Source organism: Nilaparvata lugens, chromosome X (genome assembly GCF_014356525.2).
Source record: "Nilaparvata lugens isolate BPH chromosome X, ASM1435652v1, whole genome shotgun sequence".
Lineage (NCBI taxonomy): Eukaryota > Metazoa > Arthropoda > Insecta > Hemiptera > Delphacidae > Nilaparvata > Nilaparvata lugens.
The window spans coordinates 11533176-11556508 of record NC_052518.1 but is presented as its reverse complement, the minus strand read 5'-3'; the positions used below and the strand labels follow the sequence as shown (position 1 = coordinate 11556508).

The 23333-nt window shown below is 33.5% G+C and overlaps 1 protein-coding gene across 1 annotated transcript in view; it reads right to left on the bottom strand.

Annotated features, from left to right (window-relative positions):
• Nucleotides 1-23333, bottom strand: part of LOC111044889 (cilia- and flagella-associated protein 251) — a 74110-nt gene that overhangs the window by 240 nt on the left and 50537 nt on the right. Inside the window, exons 7-12 of the mRNA XM_039441446.1 lie at nucleotides 22711-22749; nucleotides 18495-18533; nucleotides 16921-16959; nucleotides 13713-13751; nucleotides 5318-5356; nucleotides 2824-2970 (exon numbers count right to left, since the gene is read on the bottom strand). Of these exons, the coding sequence (XP_039297380.1) occupies nucleotides 2824-2970; nucleotides 5318-5356; nucleotides 13713-13751; nucleotides 16921-16959; nucleotides 18495-18533; nucleotides 22711-22749 (342 nt within the window). The remainder of the gene's footprint in view (nucleotides 1-2823; nucleotides 2971-5317; nucleotides 5357-13712; nucleotides 13752-16920; nucleotides 16960-18494; nucleotides 18534-22710; nucleotides 22750-23333) is intronic.

The following is a 23333-nucleotide window of genomic DNA, read 5'->3' as shown; positions in this document are numbered from 1 at the left end:
CAAAAACTCACTCCTACACTGTCCAAAATCCAAGAGACTAAAAGAGACTCACAGCAACTCACAGCAACTCACAGCAACTCCCAGCAACTCCCAGCAACTAACTTTGCAAGACAGGTCTGCCTGCATATATACTAGCACCACGATTTTCCACCCCTCATCACCCTTCGCCCTCTAGCTCCGCCTACCCTCAAACTCATCAGCTAATATTCTGCTTACAAATTGAATTCAAATATCAATTTGAATTCACTATAATGTTTATTATGTTATATCATTTTAAACTATGGCTCCCCTTGATTATTAAAACAAATGATATCATACATTTTACCAATATTTAAACTCTGAAGTTTGGATAATGACAATTGAATGCATTGATTTGATTAATGCAGTAATCAATCTTATAAATCTGATATGGCAAATACTTCAATAATAAATACATGAAATGAACAAAATACAATGTCATACAGTACATCATTACAATTGAGTTGAATAAATCAAATTAATGAGATACCAATTAATTATTACTTAATTAATTAAGCAGGTTTCTTATACTCATTGTCAACATGTTTCAATCAAATATACCTAATTTATTCTATTTACAAATTTGTCCTTAGCCTATGAATTCGGATTCAACTAACTTAATTAGCTTATAATAATTATTGAATTATAATTTATTGTATAACATTATATTTGTTGAATACTTTATACATATAGCCTAATCTACTTCATGACCTAATTTATAAATACATTTACTCATATATCATGTTTATTGTTTTATGTGATCACCATTCAAATAACTGTTCATCAAATAATTGCTTCAATAATATTCATATGCTGACCACGTGGTAAAATTGTAGCATATGCTGACCACGTGGTTACATTGAAAACTACATATCTATATTTACTTCTCTCCTAACTATATATCTATATCGCTATTCACAATCTTCATTTACCTGCCATCAACTTATGCTATAGATATATACAAGGGTTGACACAAAACACAGTGGGCCATGTGGTTTCTATTGTAAACGTGTCTGTGACTGACATTATTGTTATCATATATTGTTAGCAAGTTTCTATGACAGAATGATTTTGTTTCAAACTATTTTGAAAAGAATAATGCCCCAGCATCTGTCTAGGTAGGCTATTCAAATGCATTCTCAATAGTCTCGAGAAACGGTTCTTTTTATTATTCTGGCTCTTCGAGCGTTCATATTCTTAAATACAATATGTTCAGAGCACGTGTTGCAACAAATAACAGAAATCTACAATTTTTAAATTTCAGGAGAGCACGTGGTCGCCATTTGTGGCTCAGCTGATTTAAATGACTGGATTGTGAGATTTTTTTGTATATAATGTACATTGAAAAGGTTTTCTTTGCTATGTGTAAGCATATGATTCTTAAATATACTGGCAAATTTGAACTGTTTGGTATGGTAAGTGCACAGTATATATGTGTTTAAGTGCAAGTGTATAAGTTTGTGCAAGTGCATGTCAGATTATGCATGACTCAGCACGCAAATGAGAAACAGCATTTTGAAAGAGCTATAGAAACATGATGTGACTTGTATGACTATAAAACAATGGCATGTAAATATTCTGATGGAAACTGGAAAAGCTGAGTATCTCCTCACACCCTTCACAGCCATGGGTAGAAGTTGCCAATTCATCAGTTGTATTATAAAAATATTCCAATTCATAATCAGCTGTGGACAACGATGATCAAATGTTATCTGCCAACGTCGCATGTACCCTCCCATCAGACTTTTTTGTGAGGATGACTATTTGCTATGAGCACATAGGTTAGAAGGGAATTTAGAAAATGTCGGAAGCACCCATGGCGAAATTTATCCTGATTAGGCGGAACTTTCTTCAATTAGGTCACAAATTTCTAATCTGACTGTAGGTCTTGCCAGAGGTCACCACACAACACAACTCAGATAGAACTGGATTTGACGTTTTCACTATTTCTAGTATTAAAAAACAACTGAGTTGAGTGTTGAGGTTGAACTCAACCTTCACACTTCAAGCAATACCAATGGGCTATTACAACTACTTGGCAAATACTAAACTGCTATTTTATATATAAATTCTCTGAAAATGTAAATATATATTCAGAGCTACCAATTTCTTATTTGTAGAATAACACCAAAGTACCCTTTTTGAGATATTTTTATCATAAAAAAACACATAAGAAATACTTAATAGAATATACATACATTTAAAAAAATATTCATCTGCATCAGATAGCACATGATATGACTAGTAGGCCTATGTTACTAGTATGGATGAATCTTTCTGTACAGATAAGGTTTTTAATTTGATTTATTACGAAAAATGCGTTCTCTTGAATTCCTGGATTCAGAGAAGCTTTTTGCACAGAATGTATATTGAAAAGGCATTTCTACATTTTTTAATGTACATTTGAATGGATGCAAATATGATTATTCAGTCCACTAGTTTGTCTGAACTTTTTTGTACAGAATGTACATTGATAAGGTTTCTCATTTGTGTGAATGCGAATATGCACATTCAAGCTACTGGATTGTGAAAACTTTTTCGTACATAATGTAAATTGATAAGGCTTCTCATTTGTGTGAATGCGAATATGACTTTTCAGATAACTAGTTCGTCTGAACTTCTTGTTACAGAATTTACATTGATAGGGCTTCTCATTTGTATGAATGCAAATATGTCTATTCAGATCACCAGTTTGTCTGAACTTTTTTGTACAGAATGTACATTGATAAGGTTTTTCCTTGCTATGTGTAAGCATATGGTTCTTCAATTTACTGGCAAAATTAAACTGTTTTGTACAATATGTACATAGATGGAGCTTCTTAGTAGTTGTGTTCTTTCCATATTCTTCATTCAGTTGAGCTGTTCCTTCTTTCTTGGAGTTATCATTATGCTGACTGACATTGCTTCTATCTCCTGACGTTTTGAAAATCACAGCACTTTGACTATGGTCACCTGAAAAAATAACATTTGATACAATTATGCTTTTCTCCTTATTTGGAGAAAACCCTCTTCAATTCATTTTCCAGATCAATAAATTGAAAGTTCCTAATTTTATATTGAGAAATAACTGATAAATTGAAAACTATCATATTGTTTGTCTAAAAGTGGGACATCAGCTTCAGGGAATGAACACATTGAATACATCTGTGCAAGAGTGCATGTGAGATCATGCATGACTCAGCGCACAAATGAGAAACAAAATTTTGGAAGATCCATAGAAACACGATTTGAGTAAATGGTACATAGATAGTGAAAAGGAAACTGTAAAAGCTAGGTATCTCCTCACCCCCTTCACAACCATTGGTAGACGTTGCAATTCTTCAGGTGTATTATAAAAAAATTCTAATTCATAATCAGCTGTGGACAACATTGATCAAATCCCATTTGCCAACAATGCATGTACTCTCATCGGACTATTTTTGTATGGATGACCATTTTCTATGAGCACATGGGTTCAAAGATGATTCCAGAAAACGTTGGCGAAATTTTTACTGATCAGGTAGAATTTTCTCCAATTGAGTCATAATTTTCTGTTCTGACTGTAGGTCTTGCCAGAGGTCAAGGCCAGAGGTCTTGCCACAAACACAACTCTGATAAAACTGAATTCAATGCACTTTCTAGTTCTAGTATTAAAAAACATCCGAGTTGAGTATTGAGGTTGAATTCAACCTTCAATCTTCATGCAGAAATACTGAGCTATCACAACTACTTTGCAAATACTGACCTTTTATATTCAACATAAAATCATTGAAAACGTGAATATATATTCAGAGCTACTAATTTCTCATTTGTAAAATAACACCACAGAGGACCATTTTTGAGATCTTTTTATTAAAAACTCAAAAATCCTATGCTCAGTAAGCCTATGTCACCAGTTTGTATGAATCTTTCCACAGAATCTAAAGACTTCACATTGATAGGGTTTCTAATTTGACCAAGTACGAAAAATGTGTTGTGTGAGTTTCCTCTATTCCGAGGAGCTTTTTGCACAGAATGTATATTAATAAGGCATTTGTACATTTGTTAATGTACATTGGTATGAATGCGAATATGATAATTCAGTCCACTAGTTTGTCTGAATGATTTTGTACAGAATGAACATTGATAAGGTTTCTCATTTGTATGAATGCGAATATGTGCATTTAAAGTACTGAATTGTGTGAAATTTTTTGTACAGAATGTACATTGATAAGTTTCTCATTTGTATGAATGCGAATATGTGCATTTAAAGTACTGGATTGTGTGAAATTTTTTGTACAGAATGTGCATTGATAAGATTTCTCATTTGTGTGAATGCGAATATGCACATTCAAGCTACTGGTTCGTGAAAACGTTTTTGTACAGAATGTACATTGATAAGGTTTCTCATTTGTGTGAATGCGAATATGACTATTCAGTTCACTAGTTCCTCTAAACTTCTTGTTACAGAATTTACATTGATAACGTTTCTCATTTGTATGAATGCATATATGCCTATTCAAATTACTGGAATCAGAGAATTTCTTTGTACAGAATGAACATTGATAAGGTTTCTCATTTGTATGAATGCGAATATGTGCATTTAAAGTACTGGATTGTGTGAAATTTTTTGTACAGAATTTACATTGATAAGGCTTTTCATTTGCGTGAATGCGAATATGCACATTCAAGTTACAGGATTGTGAAAACTTTTTTGTACAGAATGTACATTGATAAGGTTTCTCATTTGTGTGAATGCGAATATGACTATTCAGTTCACTAGTTCCTCTAAACTTCTTGTTACAAAATTTACATTGATAACGTTTCTCATTTGTATGAATGCATATATGCCTATTCAAATTACTGGAATCAGAGAATTTCTTTGTACAGAATGAACATTGATAAGGTTTCTCATTGGTGTGAATGCGAATATGACTATTCAGTTCACTAGTTCCTCTAAACTTCTTGTTACAGAATTTACATTGATAAGGTTTCTCATTTGTATGAATGCGGATATGCCTTTTCAAATTACTGGAATCAGAGAATTTTTTTGTACAGAATGAACATTGATAAGGTTTCTCATTTGTATGAATGCGAATATGTGCATTTAAAGTACTGGATTGTGTGAAATTCTTTGTACAGAATGTACATTGATAAGGTTTCTCCTTACTATGTGTAAGCATATGGTTCTTCAATTTATAGGCAAAATTGAACTGTTTGGTACAATATGTACATAGATGAAGCTTCTTGGTAGTTGTACTCTTTCCATATACTTCATTCAGTTGAGCTGTTTCTCCTTTCTTGGAGTTATCATTATGCTGATTGATATTGTCTCCCTCACCTGTCGTTGTGAGAATCACAGCACTTTGACTATGGTCACCTGAAAAAATAACATTTGATTCAATCACCTATGCTTTTTTCCTTATTTGGAGAGAACCCTCTTCAATTCATTTTCCAGATCAATAAATTGAAAGTTCCTAATTTTATATTGAGAATATTTTGAAAGAGCCATAGAAACAAGATGTGACTTATTTGAGTCAACGGCTTGGAGATAGGCTGATGGAAACTGGAAAAGCTGAGTATCTCTTCACACCCTTCACAACCATTCGTAGACGTTACCAATTCGTCAGGTGTATTATAAAAATATTCCAATTTATAATCAGCTGTGGACAATGTTCATCAAATCTTATCTACCTATGAAGCATTTACTCTCATCGGACTATTTTCGTGTGGATGACTAGTCACTATTAGCAGGTAGGTTAAAAAGTTACATCAAAAACGTTGAAAGCTCCCGTGGCAAACTTTTTCGGATTAGGTGTATTTTCTTCAATTAGGTCACAGTTTTCTATTCTGACTGTAGGTCTTGCTAGAGGTAACCACAAAACACAACCCTGATAGAACTAAATTCAATGTTCTTACCAGTCCTAGTATTGAAAAACAACCGAGTTGAGTATTGAGATTGGACTCAACCTTCACTCTTCATGCAGAACTACTGAGTTATTACAACTACTCTGCAAATACTGAACTTATATATTCAACATAAAATCTTTGAAAACGTGAATATATATTCAGAGCTACTAATATCTCATTTGTAAAATAACATCACTGAGAACCATTTTCAAGATCTTTTTATTATGAAATACATAAAAAATTGACATTTTTTTCAAATAGCCTACATTATTTAAAAATATTCATCTGCCTCAAAAACTTAAAAAGCCTATGCTCAGTAAGCCTATGCTACCAGTTTGTATGAATCTCTCCACATAATCTACAGACTTCACATTGATAGGGTTTCTAATTTGATCAAGTACGAAAAAATGTGTTGTGTGAGTTTCCTCTATTCCGAGGAGCTTTTTGCACAGAATGTATATTGATAAGGCATTTGTACATTTGTTAATGTACATTGTTATGAATGCGAATATGATTATTCAGTCCACTAGTTTGTCTGAATGTTTTTGTACAGAATGAACATTGATAAGGTTTCTCATTTGTGTGGATGCGAATATGCACATTCAAGCTACTGGTTCGTGAAAACGTTTTTGTACAGAATGTACATTGATGAGCTTTCTCATTTGTGTGGCTGCGAATATGACTTTTCAAACTACTGGAATCTGAGAATTTCTTTGTGCAGAAAACACATTGGTAAGGCTTCTCATTTGTATGAATGCGAATATGCACATTTAAAGAACTGGAGTCTGAGAATTTCTTTGTACAGAAAACACATTGGTAAGGCTTCTCATTTGTATGAATGCGAATATGCACATTCAAAGAGCTGGATCGTGAGAATTTCTTTGTACAGAAAACACATTGGTAAGGCTTCTCATTTGTATGAATGCGAATATGCACATTCAAAGAGCTGGATCGTGAGAATTTTTTTGTACAGAATGTACATTGATAAGGTTTCTCATTTGTATGAATGCGAATATGCTGATTTAATGAGCTGGATTGTGAGAATTTTTTTGTACAGAATGTACATTGATAAGGTTTATATTTGCTATGTGTAAGCATATGGTTCTTCAATTTACTGGCAAAATTGAACTGTTTGGTACAATATGTACATAGATGAAGCCTCTTAGTATTTGTACTCTTTTCATATTCTTCATCCATTTGATCTATTTCTTCTTTCTTGGAGTTATCATTATGCTGACTGATATTGTCTCCCTCACCTGTCGTTGTGAAAATCACAGCACTTTGACTATGGTAACCTGAAAAAATAACATTTGATTCAATTATGCAGTAAAACCCTCTCCAATTCGTTTTCCTGATCAATGGATTGAAAGTTTCAAATTTTATATTGAGAAGTAACTGATCAATTGAAAATAAACATATTGTTCGTCTAAAAGTGGGACATCAGCTTGAAAATTAATATATTGATTGTCTAAAAGTGGGACATCCGCTTGAAAATTATTATATTGATTGTCTAAAAGTGGGACATCAGCTTTAGGGAATGAACACATTGAATGCACATATGTGCAAGTGCATGTGAGATCATGCATGACTCAGCGCACAAATGAGAAACAGAATTTTGAAAGAGCCATAGAAACAAAATGTGACTTATTTGAGTCAACGGCATGTAGATAGTCTGATGGAAACTGGAAAAGCTGAGTATCTCCTCACCCCCTTCACAACCATTGGTAGACGTTGCCAATTCGTCAGGTGTATTATTAAAATATTCCAATTTATAATCAGCTGTGACAACGTTCATCAAATCTTATCTGCCTATGATGCATTTACTCTCATCGGACTATTTTCGTGTGGATGACTATTCACAATGAGCAGGTAGGTTAAAAAGTTACATGAAAAACATTGGAAGCTCCCATTGCGAATTTTTTTCGGATTAGGTGGAATTTTCTTCAATTAGGTCACTGTTTTCTATTCTGACTGTAGGTCTTGCCAGAAGTCACCACAAAACTCAACTCTGATAGAACTGAATTTAATGTTCTGACCAGTCCAAGTACTGAAAAACAACCGAGTTGAGTATCGAGGTTGAACTCAACCTTCACTCTTCATGCAGAACTACTGAGTTATTACAACTACTCTGCAAATACTGAACTTCTATATTCAACATAAAATCATTGAAAACGTAAATATATATTCAGAGCTACTAATTTCTCATTTGTAAAATAACACCACAGAGAACCATTTTGAGATCTTTTTATTATGAAATAACAAATTAGAAATACATAATGAAATGGACATTTATTTTGATATAGTCTACATTATTTAAAAATATTCATCTGCCTCAAAAACTCAAAAAGCCTATGCTCAGTAAGCCTATGTTACCAGTTTGTATGAATTTTTCCACAGAATCTAGAGACTTCACATTGATAGGGTTTCTAATTTGACCAAGTACGAAAAATGTGTTGTGTGAGTTTCCTCTATTCCGAGGAGCTTTTTGCACAGAATGTATATTGATAAGGCATTTGTACATTTGTTAATGTACATTGGTATGAATGCGAATATGATAATTCAGTCCACTAGTTTGTCTGAATGTTTTTGTACAGAATGAACATTGATAAGGTTTCTCATTTGTATGAATGCGAATATGTGCATTTAAAGTACTGAATTGTGTGAAATTTTTCGTACAGAATGAACATTGATAAGGTTTCTCATTTGTATGAATGCGAATATGTGCATTTAAAGTACTGGATTGTGTGAAATTTTTTGTACAGAATGTGCATTGATAAGATTTCTCATTTGTGTGAATGCGAATATGCACATTCAAGCTACTGGTTCGTGAAAACCTTTTTGTACAGAATGTACATTGATAAGGTTTCTCATTTGTGTGAATGCGAATATGACTATTCAGTTCACTAGTTCCTCTAAACTTCTTGTTACAAAATTTACATTGATAAGGTTTCTCATTTGTATGAATGAATATATGCTCATTCATATTACTGGAATCTGAGAATTTCTTTGTACAGAAAAAACATTGGTAAGGCTTCTCATTTGTATGAATGCGAATATGTCTATTCAGATCACTAGTTTGTCTGAACTTTTTTGTACAGAATGTACATTGATAAGGTTTTTCCTTGCTATGTGTAAGCATATGGTTCTTCAATTTACAGTCAAAATTGAACTGTTTGGTACAATATGTACATAGATGAAGTTTCTTGGTAGTTGTACTCTTTCCATATTCTTCATTTAGTTGATCTATTCCTCCTTTCTTGTAGTTATCATTATGCTGACTGACATTGTCTCCCTCACCTGTCTTTGTGAAAATCATGACTCAGCGCACAAATGAGAAACAAAATTTTGAAAGAGCCATAGAAACAAAATGTGCCCTATCTAAGTCAACGGCATGTAGATAGTCTGATAGAAACTGGAAAAGCTGAGTATCTTCTCACACCCTTCACAACCATTCGTAGATGTTGCCAATTCGTCAGGTGTATTTTAAAAATATTCCTATTCATAATCAGCTGTGGACAACGTTTATCAAATCTTATCTGCCTATGATGCATTTACTCTCATCGGACTATTTTCGTGTGGATGACTATTTACAATGAGCAGGTAGGTTAAAAAGTTACATGAAAAACATTGGAAGCTCCCATTGCGAATTTTTTTCGGATTAGGTGGAAATTTTCTTCAATTAGGTCACAGTTTTCTATTCTGACTGTAGGTCTTGCCAGAGGTCACCACAAAATTCAACTCTGATAGAACTGAATTAAATGTTCTTACTAGTCCAAGTTTTGAAAAACTACCGAGTTGAGTATTGAGGTTGAACTCAAACTTCACTCTTCATGCAGAACTATTGAGTTATTACAACTACTTTGCAAATACTGAACTTATATATTCAACATAAAATCATTTAAAACGTGAATACGTTCATTCAGAGCTACTAATTTCTCATTTGAATATACATATGCAACTCATTAACATGAAAGTGGGACATCAGCTTGAAAATTTATACATTGTTTGTCTAAAAGTGGGACATCTGCTTGAAAATTAAAAATCAACATATTGTTTGTCTGAAAGTGGGACATCAGCTTTAGGGAATGAGCACATTGGATGCACATATGTGCAAGAGTTCACGTGAGATCATGCATGACTCAGCGCTCAAATGAGAAACGAAATTTTGAAAGAGCCATAGTAACAAGATGTGACTTTTCTTAGTCAACGGCATGTAGATAGGCTGATGGAAGCTGGAGAAGCTGAGTATCTCCTCACCCCCTTCACAACCATTGGTACACATTGCCAATTCGTCAGGTGTATTATAAAAATATTCCTATTTATAATCAGCTTTGGACAACGTTCATCTTATCTCATCTGCCTATGATGCATTTACTCTCATCTGACTATTTTCGTGTGGATGACTAGTCTATATGAGCAGGTAGGTTGAAAAGTTACATCAAAAACGTTGGAAGCTCCCGTGGCAAATTTTTTTCGGATTTGGTGGAATTTTCTTCAATTAGGTCACAGTTTTCCATTCTGTCTGTAAGTCTTGCCAGAGGTCACCACAAAACAAAACTCTGATAGAACTGAATTTAATGTTCTTACTAGTCCAAGTATTGAAAAACTACCGAGTTGAGTATTGAGGTTGAACTCAATCTTCACTCTTCATGCAGAACTACTTGCAGAGTTATTACAACTTCTTTGCAAATGCTGAACTTATATACTCAACATAGAATCATTGAAAACGTAAATATATATTCAGAGCTACTAATTTCTCATTTGTAAAATAACATCACAGAGAACCATTTTTGAGATCTTTTTATTATGAAATAACAAATTAGAAATACATAATGAAATGGACATTAATTTTGATATAGTCTACATTATTCAAAAATATTCATCTGCCTCAAAAACTCAAAAAGCCTATGCTCAGTAAGCCTATGCTACCAGTTTGTATGAATCTTTCCACAGAATCTACAGACTTCACATTGATAGGGTTTCTAATTTGATTAAGTACGAAAAATGTGTTGTGTGAGTTTCCTCTATTCCAAGGAGCTTTTTGCACAGAATGTGTGTTGATAAGGCATTTGTACATTTGTTAATGTACAATGGTATGAATGCGAATATGATTATTCAGTCCACTAGTTTGTCTGAATGTTTTTGTACAGTATGAACATTGATAAGGTTTATCATTTGTGTGAATGCGCATATGCACATTCAAGTTACTGGATTGTGGAAACGTTTTTGTACAGAATGTACATTGATAAGGTTTCTCATTTGTATGAATGCGCATATGCACATACAAGTTACTGGATCGTGAAAACGTTTTTGCACAGAATGTACATTGATGAGGTTTCTCTTTTGTATGAATGCGAATATGACTTTTCAGATCACTAGTTCCTCTGAACTTTTTGTTACAGAATTTACATTGATAAGGCTTCTCATTTGTATGAATGCGAATATGCAAATTCAAAGAACTGGATTGTGAGAATGTTTTTGTACAGAATGAACATTGATAAGGTTTCTCATTTGTATGAATGCGGATATGTGCATTTAAAGTACTGGATTGAGTGAAATTTTTTGTACAGAATGAACATTGATGAGGTTTCTCATTTGTATGAATGCGAATATGCCTTTTCAAATCACTATTTACTCTGAACTTCTTGTCACAGAATTTACATTGATAAGGTTTCTCATTTGTATGAATGCTAATATGCCGATTTAATGAGCTGGATTGTGAGAATTTATTTGTACAGAATTTACATTGATAAGGTTTCTCATTTGTGTGAATGCGAATATGCTGATTCAAGTTACTGGAATGTGAGAACATTTTTGTACAGAATGTACATTGATAAGGTTTCTCATTTGTATGAATGCGAATATGACTATTCAGTTCACATGTTCCTTTGAACTTCTTGTTACAGAATTTACATTCATAAGGTTTCTCATTTGTATGAATGCGAATATGCAGATTCAATGAGCTGGATTGTGAGAATTTTTTTGTACAGAATGAACATTGATAAGGCTTCTCATTTGTATGGATGCGAATATGCCTATTTAAGATACTGGAATGTGAGAACATTTTTGTACAGAATGTACATTGATAAGGTTTTCCCTTTGTGTGTGTAAGCATATGATTCTTCAATATGCTGGCAAAATTGAACTGTTTGGTACAATATGTACATAGATGGAGCTTCTTGGTAGTTGTACTCTTTCCATATTCTTCATTTAGTTGATCTATTCCTCCTTTCTTGTAGTTATCATTATGCTGACTGACATTGTCTCCCTCACCTGTCGTTGTGAAAATCACAGCACTTTGACTATTGTCACCTGAAAAAATAACATTTCATTCAATTATGCAGTTTTCCCTATTTGAAGAAAACCCTCTCCAATCCGTTTTCCTGATCAATGGATTGAAAGTTTCAAATTTTATATTGAGAAGTAACTGATCAATTGAAAATTAACATATTGTTTGTGCAAAAGTGGGAAATCAGCTTTAGGGAATGAACACATTGGATGCACATTCTTGCAAGTGCATGTGAGATCATGCATGACTCAGCGCGCAAATGAGAAACAAAATTTTGAAAGATCCATAGAAACACGATGTGACTTATCTGAGTAAATGGTATGTAGATAGTCAAAAGGAAACTGGGAAAGCTAAGTATCTTCTCACCCCCTTCACAACCATTGGTAAACGTTGCCAATTCGTCAGGTATATTATAAAAAAATTCCAATTCATAATCAGCTGTGGACAACGTTGATCAAATCTCATCTGCCAATGATGCATGTACTCTCATCAGACTATTTTCGTGCAGATGACCATTTGCTATGAGCACATAGGTTAAAAGAGGATTTCAGAAACGTTGGAAGCGCCTGTGGCAAAATTTTTACTGATCAGGTGGAATTTTCTTCAATTAGGTCACAATTTTCTGTTCTGACTGTAGGTCTTGACAGAGGTCACCACAAACACAACTCTGATAAAACTGAATTCAATGTTTTTTCTAGTTCTAGGATTGAAAAACATCCGAGTTGAGTATTGAGGTTGAACTCAACCTTCAATCTTCATGCAGAAATACTGAGCTATTAAAACTACTTGGCAAATACTGACCTTTTATATTCAACATAAAATCATTGAAAACGTGAATATATATTCAGAGGTACTAATTTCTCATTTGTAAAATACCAACACAGAGAACCATTTTTGAAACCTTTCCATTATGAAATAACAAATTAGAAATACATAATGAAATGGACATTTATTTTAATATAGTCTACATTATTTAAAAATAATCATCTGCCTCAAAAACTCAAAAAGCCTATGCTCAGTAAGACTATGTTACTAGTTTATATGAATCTTTCTACAGAATCTACAAACTGTACATTGATAGGGTTTTTAATTTGATTAAGTACGGAAAATGTGTTCTTTCAGTTTCCTGTATTCCGAGGAGCTTTTTGCTCAGAATGTATATTGATAAAGCATTTGTACATTTGTTAATGTACATTGGTATGAATGCGAATATGATAATTCAGCCCACAAGCTTGCCTGAATGTTTTTGTACAGAATGTACATTGATAAGGTTTCTCATTTGTATGAATGCGAATATGTGCATTTAAAGTACTGGATTGTGTGAAATTCTTTGTACAGAATGTACATTGATAAGGTTTCTCCTTACTATGTGTAAGCATATGGTTCTTCAATTTATAGGCAAAATTGAACTGTTTGGTACAATATGTACATAGATGAAGCTTCTTGGTAGTTGTACTCTTTCCATATACTTCATTCAGTTGAGCTGTTTCTCCTTTCTTGGAGTTATCATTATGCTGATTGATATTGTCTCCCTCACCTGTCGTTGTGAGAATCACAGCACTTTGACTATGGTCACCTGAAAAAATAACATTTGATTCAATCACCTATGCTTTTTTCCTTATTTGGAGAGAACCCTCTTCAATTCATTTTCCAGATCAATAAATTGAAAGTTCCTTCCTAATTTTATATTGAGAATATTTTGAAAGAGCCATAGAAACAAGATGTGACTTATTTGAGTCAACGGCTTGGAGATAGGCTGATGGAAACTGGAAAAGCTGAGTATCTCTTCACACCCTTCACAACCATTCGTAGACGTTACCAATTCGTCAGGTGTATTATAAAAATATTCCAATTTATAATCAGCTGTGGACAATGTTCATCAAATCTTATCTACCTATGAAGCATTTACTCTCATCGGACTATTTTCGTGTGGATGACTAGTCACTATTAGCAGGTAGGTTAAAAAGTTACATCAAAAATGTTGGAAGCTCCCGTGGCAAACTTTTTCGGATTAGGTGTATTTTCTTCAATTAGGTCACAGTTTTCTATTCTGACTGTAGGTCTTGCTAGAGGTAACCACAAAACACAACCCTGATAGAACTAAATTCAATGTTCTTACCAGTCCTAGTATTGAAAAACAACCGAGTTGAGTATTGAGATTGGACTCAACCTTCACTCTTCATGCAGAACTACTGAGTTATTACAACTACTCTGCAAATACTGAACTTATATATTCAACATAAAATCTTTGAAAACGTGAATATATATTCAGAGCTACTAATATCTCATTTGTAAAATAACACCACAGAGAACCATTTTTAAGATCTTTTTATTATGAAATACATAAAAAATTGACATTTTTTTCAAATAGCCTACATTATTTAAAAATATTCATCTGCCTCAAAAACTTAAAAAGCCTATGCTCAGTAAGCCTATGCTACCAGTTTGTATGAATCTCTCCACATAATCTACAGACTTCACATTGATAGGGTTTCTAATTTGATCAAGTACGAAAAAATGTGTTGTGTGAGTTTCCTCTATTCCGAGGAGCTTTTTGCACAGAATGTATATTGATAAGGCATTTGTACATTTGTTAATGTACATTGTTATGAATGCGAATATGATTATTCAGTCCACTAGTTTGTCTGAATGTTTTTGTACAGAATGTACATTGATAAGGTTTTTCCTTGCTATGTGTAAGCATATGGTTCTTCAATTTACTGGCAAAATTAAACTGTTTTGTACAATATGTACATAGATGGAGCTTCTTAGTAGTTGTGTTCTTTCCATATTCTTCATTCAGTTGAGCTGTTCCTTCTTTCTTGGAGTTATCATTATGCTGACTGACATTGCTTCTATCTCCTGTCGTTTTGAAAATCACAGCACTTTGACTATGGTCACCTGAAAAAATAACATTTGATACAATTATGCTTTTCTCCTTATTTGGAGAAAACCCTCTTCAATTCATTTTCCAGATCAATAAATTGAAAGTTCCTAATTTTATATTGAGAAATAACTGATAAATTGAAAACTATCATATTGTTTGTCTAAAAGTGGGACATCAGCTTCAGGGAATGAACACATTGAATACATCTGTGCAAGAGTGCATGTGAGATCATGCATGACTCAGCGCACAAATGAGAAACAAAATTTTGGAAGATCCATAGAAACACGATTTGAGTAAATGGTACATAGATAGTGAAAAGGAAACTGTAAAAGCTAGGTATCTCCTCACCCCCTTCACAACCATTGGTAGACGTTGCAATTCTTCAGGTGTATTATAAAAAAATTCTAATTCATAATCAGCTGTGGACAACATTGATCAAATCCCATTTGCCAACAATGCATGTACTCTCATCGGACTATTTTTGTATGGATGACCATTTTCTATGAGCACATGGGTTCAAAGATGATTCCAGAAAACGTTGGCGAAATTTTTACTGATCAGGTGGAATTTTCTCCAATTGAGTCATAATTTTCTGTTCTGACTGTAGGTCTTGCCAGAGGTCAAGGCCAGAGGTCTTGCCACAAACACAACTCTGATAAAACTGAATTCAATGCACTTTCTAGTTCTAGTATTAAAAAACATCCGAGTTGAGTATTGAGGTTGAATTCAACCTTCAATCTTCATGCAGAAATACTGAGCTATCACAACTACTTTGCAAATACTGACCTTTTATATTCAACATAAAATCATTGAAAACGTGAATATATATTCAGAGCTACTAATTTCTCATTTGTAAAATAACACCACAGAGGACCATTTTTGAGATCTTTTTATTAAAAACTCAAAAATCCTATGCTCAGTAAGCCTATGTCACCAGTTTGTATGAATCTTTCCACAGAATCTAAAGACTTCACATTGATAGGGTTTCTAATTTGACCAAGTACGAAAAATGTGTTGTGTGAGTTTCCTCTATTCCGAGGAGCTTTTTGCACAGAATGTATATTGATAAGGCATTTGTACATTTGTTAATGTACATTGGTATGAATGCGAATATGATAATTCAGTCCACTAGTTTGTCTGAATGATTTTGTACAGAATGAACATTGATAAGGTTTCTCATTTGTATGAATGCGAATATGTGCATTTAAAGTACTGAATTGTGTGAAATTTTTTGTACAGAATGAACATTGATAAGGTTTCTCATTTGTATGAATGCGAATATGTGCATTTAAAGTACTGGATTGTGTGAAATTTTTTGTACAGAATGTGCATTGATAAGATTTCTCATTTGTGTGAATGCGAATATGCACATTCAAGCTACTGGTTCGTGAAAACGTTTTTGTACAGAATGTACATTGATAAGGTTTCTCATTTGTGTGAATGCGAATATGACTATTCAGTTCACTAGTTCCTCTAAACTTCTTGTTACAAAATTTACATTGATAACGTTTCTCATTTGTATGAATGCATATATGCCTATTCAAATTACTGGAATCAGAGAATTTCTTTGTACAGAATGAACATTGATAAGGTTTCTCATTTGTATGAATGCGAATATGTGCATTTAAAGTACTGGATTGTGTGAAATTCTTTGTACAGAATGTACATTGATAAGGTTTCTCCTTACTATGTGTAAGCATATGGTTCTTCAATTTATAGGCAAAATTGAACTGTTTGGTACAATATGTACATAGATGAAGCTTCTTGGTAGTTGTACTCTTTCCATATACTTCATTCAGTTGAGCTGTTTCTCCTTTCTTGGAGTTATCATTATGCTGATTGATATTGTCTCCCTCACCTGTCGTTGTGAGAATCACAGCACTTTGACTATGGTCACCTGAAAAAATAACATTTGATTCAATCACCTATGCTTTTTTCCTTATTTGGAGAGAACCCTCTTCAATTCATTTTCCAGATCAATAAATTGAAAGTTCCTAATTTTATATTGAGAATATTTTGAAAGAGCCATAGAAACAAGATGTGACTTATTTGAGTCAACGGCTTGGAGATAGGCTGATGGAAACTGGAAAAGCTGAGTATCTCTTCACACCCTTCACAACCATTCGTAGACGTTACCAATTCGTCAGGTGTATTATAAAAATATTCCAATTTATAATCAGCTGTGGACAATGTTCATCAAATCTTATCTACCTATGAAGCATTTACTCTCATCGGACTATTTTCGTGTGGATGACTAGTCACTATTAGCAGGTAGGTTAAAAAGTTACATCAAAAACGTTGAAAGCTCCCGTGGCAAACTTTTTTCGGATTAGGTGTATTTTCTTCAATTAGGTCACAGTTTTCTATTCTGACTGTAGGTCTTGCTAGAGGTAACCACAAAACACAACCCTGATAGAACTAAATTCAATGTTCTTACCAGTCCTAGTATTGAAAAACAACCGAGTTGAGTATTGAGATTGGACTCAACCTTCACTCTTCATGCAGAACTACTGAGTTATTACAACTACTCTGCAAATACTGAACTTATATATTCAACATAAAATCTTTGAAAACGTGAATATATATTCAGAGCTACTAATATCTCATTTGTAAAATAACATCACTGAGAACCATTTTCAAGATCTTTTTATTATGAAATACATAAAAAATTGACATTTTTTTCAAATAGCCTACATTATTTAAAAATATTCATCTGCCTCAAAAACTTAAAAAGCCTATGCTCAGTAAGCCTATGCTACCAGTTTGTATGAATCTCTCCACATAATCTACAGACTTCACATTGATAGGGTTTCTAATTTGATCAAGTACGAAAAAATGTGTTGTGTGAGTTTCCTCTATTCCGAGGAGCTTTTTGCACAGAATGTATATTGATAAGGCATTTGTACATTTGTTAATGTACATTGTTATGAATGCGAATATGATTATTCAGTCCACTAGTTTGTCTGAATGTTTTTGTACAGAATGAACATTGATAAGGTTTCTCATTTGTGTGGATGCGAATATGCACATTCAAGCTACTGGTTCGTGAAAACGTTTTTGTACAGAATGTACATTGATGAGGTTTCTCATTTGTGTGACTGCGAATATGACTTTTTTAATGACTGGAATCTGAGAATTTCTTTGTGCAGAAAACACATTGATAAGGTTTCTCATTTGTATGAATGCGAATATGTGCATTTAAAGTACTGGATTGTGTGAAATTCTTTGTACAGAATGTACATTGATAAGGTTTCTCCTTACTATGTGTAAGCATATGGTTCTTCAATTTATAGGCAAAATTGAACTGTTTGGTACAATATGTACATAGATGAAGCTTCTTGGTAGTTGTACTCTTTCCATATACTTCATTCAGTTGAGCTGTTTCTCCTTTCTTGGAGTTATCATTATGCTGATTGATATTGTCTCCCTCACCTGTCGTTGTGAGAATCACAGCACTTTGACTATGGTCACCTGAAAAAATAACATTTGATTCAATCACCTATGCTTTTTTCCTTATTTGGAGAGAACCCTCTTCAATTCATTTTCCAGATCAATAAATTGAAAGTTCCTAATTTTATATTGAGAATATTTTGAAAGAGCCATAGAAACAAGATGTGACTTATTTGAGTCAACGGCTTGGAGATAGGCTGATGGAAACTGGAAAAGCTGAGTATCTCTTCACACCCTTCACAACCATTCGTAGACGTTACCAATTCGTCAGGTGTATTATAAAAATATTCCAATTTATAATCAGCTGTGGACAATGTTCATCAAATCTTATCTACCTATGAAGCATTTACTCTCATCGGACTATTTTCGTGTGGATGACTAGTCACTATTAGCAGGTAGGTTAAAAAGTTACATCAAAAACGTTGGAAGCTCCCGTGGCAAACTTTTTTCGGATTAGGTGTATTTTCTTCAATTAGGTCACAGTTTTCTATTCTGACTGTAGGTCTTGCTAGAGGTAACCACAAAACACAACCCTGATAGAACTAAATTCAATGTTCTTACCAGTCCTAGTATTGAAAAACAACCGAGTTGAGTATTGAGATTGGACTCAACCTTCACTCTTTCTTGCTAGAGGTAACCACAAAACACAACCCTGATAGAACTAAATTCAATGTTCTTACCAGTCCTAGTATTGAAAAACAACCGAGTTGAGTATTGAGATTGGACTCAACCTTCACTCTTCATGCAGAACTACTGAGTTATTACAACTACTCTGCAAATACTGAACTTATATATTCAACATAAAATCTTTGAAAACGTGAATATATATTCAGAGCTACTAATATCTCATTTGTAAAATAACATCACTGAGAACCATTTTCAAGATCTTTTTATTATGAAATACATAAAAATTGACATTTTTTTCAATAAGGTTTATCAATGGTGGAATTTTCTTCAATTAGGTCACAGTTTTCTATTCTGTCTGTAAGTCTTGCCAGAGGTCACCACAAAACAAAACTCTGATAGAACTGAATTTAATGTTCTTACAAGTCCAAGTATTGAAAAACAACAGAGTTGAGTATTGAGGTTGAACTCAACCTTCACTCTTCATACAGAACTACAGAGTTATTACAACTTCTTTGCAAATGCTGAACTTATATACTCAACATAGAATCATTGAAAACGTAAATATATATTCAGAGCTACTAATTTCTCATTTGTAAAATAACATCACAGAGAACCATTTTTGAAATCTTTTCATTATGAAATAACAAATTAGAAATACATAATGAAATGGACATTAATTTTGATATAGTCTACATTATTCAAAAATATCCATCTGCCTCAAAAACTCAAAAAGCCTATGCTCAGTAAGCCTATGCTACCAGTTTGTATGAATCTTTCCAAAGAATCTACAGACTTCACATTGATAGGGTTTCTAAATTGATTAAGTACGAAAAATGTGTTGTGTGAGTTTCCTCTATTCTGAGGAGCTTTTTGCACAGAATGTGTATCGATAAGGCATTTTTACATTTGTTAATGTACAATGGTATGAATGCGAATATGATTATTCAGTCCACTAGTTTGTCTGAATGTTTTTGTACAGAATGAACATTGATAAGGTTTATCATTTGTGTGAATGCGCATATGCACATTCAAGTTACTGGATGTAGGAAACGTTTTTGTACAGAATGTACATTGATAAGGTTTCTCATTTGTATGAATGCGCATATGCACATACAAGTTACTGGATCGTGAAAACGTTTTTGTACAGAATGTACATTGATGAGGTTTCTCTTTTGTATGAATGCGAATATGACTTTTCAGATCACTAGTTCCTCTGAACTTCTTGTTACAGAATTTACATTGATAAGGCTTCTCATTTGTATGAATGCGAATATGCAAATTCAAAGAACTGGATTGTGAGAATGTTTTTGTACAGAATGAACATTGATAAGGTTTCTCATTTGTATGAATGCGAATATGTGCATCTAAAGCACTGGATTGTGTGAAATTTTTTGTACAGAATGAACATTGATGAGGTTTCTCATTTGTATGAATGCGAATATGCCTTTTCAAATCACTATTTACTCTGAACTTCTTGTCACAGAATTTACATTGATAAGGTTTCTCATTTGTATGAATGCGAATATGCCGATTTAATGAGCTGGATTGTGAGAATTTATTTGTACAGAATTTACATTGATAAGGTTTCTCATTTGTGTGAATGCGAATATGCTCATTCAAGTTACTGGAATGTGAGAACATTTTTGTACAGAATGTACATTGATAAGGTTTCTCATTTGTATGAATGCGAATATGACTATTCAGTTCACATGTTCCTTTGAACTTCTTGTTACAGAATTTACATTCATAAGGTTTCACATTTGTATGAATGCGAATATGCAGATTCAATGAGCTGGATTGTGAGAATTTTTTTGTACAGAATGAACATTGATAAGGTTTTCCCTTTGTGTGTGTAAGCATATGATTCTTCAATATACTGGCAAAATTGAACTGTTTGGTACAATATGTACATAGATGGAGCTTCTTGGTAGTTGTACTCTTTCCATATTCTTCATTTAGTTGATCTATTCCTTCTTTCTTGTAGTTATCATTATGCTGACTGACATTGTCTCCCTCACCTGTCGTTGTGAAAATCACAGCACGTTGACCATGGTCACCTGAAACAATAACATTTGATTCAATTATGCAGTTTTCCCTATTTGAAGAAAACCCTCTCCAATCCGTTTTCCTGATCAATGGATTGAAAGTTTCAAATTTTATATTGAGAAGTAACTGATCAATTGAAAATTAACATATTGTTTGTGCAAAAGTGGGAAATCAGCTTTAGGGAATGAACACATTGGATGCACATTCTTGCTAGTGCATGTGAGATCATGCATGACTCAGTGCGCAAATGAGAAACAAAATTTTGAAAGATCCATAGAAACACGATGTGACTTATCTGAGTAAATGGTATGTAGATAGTCAAAAGGAAACTGGGAAAGCTAAGTATCTTCTCACCCCCTTTACAACCATTGGTAGACGTTGCCAATTCGTCAGGTGTATTATAAAAAAATTCCAATTCACAATCAGCTGTGGACAACGTTGATCAAATCTCATCTGCCAACGATGCATGTACTCTCATCGGACTATTTTCGTGCAGATGACCATTTGCTATGAGCACATAGGTTAAAAGAGGATTTCAGAAACGTTGGAAGCGCCTGTGGCAAAATTTTTACTGATCAGGTGGAATTTTCTTCAATTAGGTCACAATTTTCTGTTCTGACTGTAGGTCTTGACAGAGGTCACCACAAACACAACTCTGATAAAACTGAATTCAATGTTCTTTCTAGTTCTAGGATTGAAAAACATCCGAGTTGAGTATTGAGGTTGAACTCAACCTTCAATCTTCATGCAGAAATACTGAGCTATTACAACTACTTGGCAAATACTGACCTTTTATATTCAACATAAAATCATTGAAAACGTGAATATATATTCAGAGGTACTAATTTCTCATTTGTAAAATAACATCACAGAGAACCATTTTTGAAATCTTTTCATTATGAAATAACAAATTAGAAATACATAATGAAATGGACATTAATTTTGATATAGTCTACATTATTCAAAAATATTCATCTGCCTCAAAAACTCAAAAAGCCTATGCTCAGTAAGCCTATGCTACCAGTTTGTATGAATCTTTCCACAGAATCTACAGACTTCACATTGATAGGGTTTCTAATTTGATTAAGTACAAAAAATGGGTTGTGTGAGTTTCCTGTATTCCAAGGAGCTTTTTGCACAGAATGTATATTGATAAGGCATATGTACATCTGTTAATGTACATTGGTATGAATGCGAATATGATTATTCAGTCCACTGGATTGTGAGAATTTTTTTGTACAGAATGAACATTGATAAGGCTTCTCATTTGTATGAATGCGAATATGCCTATTTAAGATACTGGAATGTGAGAACATTTTTGTACAGAATGTACATTTATAAGGTTTTTCCTTTGTGTGTGTAAGCATATGATTCTTCAATATACTGGCAAAATTGAACTGTTTGGTACAATATGTACATAGATGGAGCTTCTTGGTAGTTGTACTCTTTCCATATTCTTCATTTAGTTGATCTATTCCTTCTTTCTTGTAGTTATCATTATGCTGACTGACATTGTCTCCCTCACCTGTCGTTGTGAAAATCACAGCACTTTGACTATTGTAACCTGAAAAAATAACATTTCATTCAATTATGCAGTTTTCCCTATTTGAAGAAAACCCTCTCCAATCCGTTTTCCTGATCAATGGATTGAAAGTTTCAAATTTTATATTGAGAAGTAACTGATCAATTGAAAATTAACATATTGTTTGTGCAAAAGTGGGAAATCAGCTTTAGGGAATGAACACATTGGATGCACATTCTTGCTAGTGCATGTGAGATCATGCATGACTCAGTGCGCAAATGAGAAACAAAATTTTGAAAGATCCATAGAAACACGATGTGACTTATCTGAGTAAATGGTATGTAGATAGTCAAAAGGAAACTGGGAAAGCTAAGTATCTTCTCACCCCCTTCACAACCATTGGTAGACGTTGCCAATTCGTCAGGTGTATTATAAAAATATTCCAATTTATAATCAGCTGTGGACAACGTTCATCAAATCTTATCTGCCTATGATGCATTTACTGTCATCGGACTATTTTCGTGTGGATGACTATTCACTATGAGCAGGTAGGTTAAAAAGTTGCATCAAAAACGTTGGAAGCTCCCATTGCGAAATTTTTTCGGATTAGGTGGAATTTTCTTCAA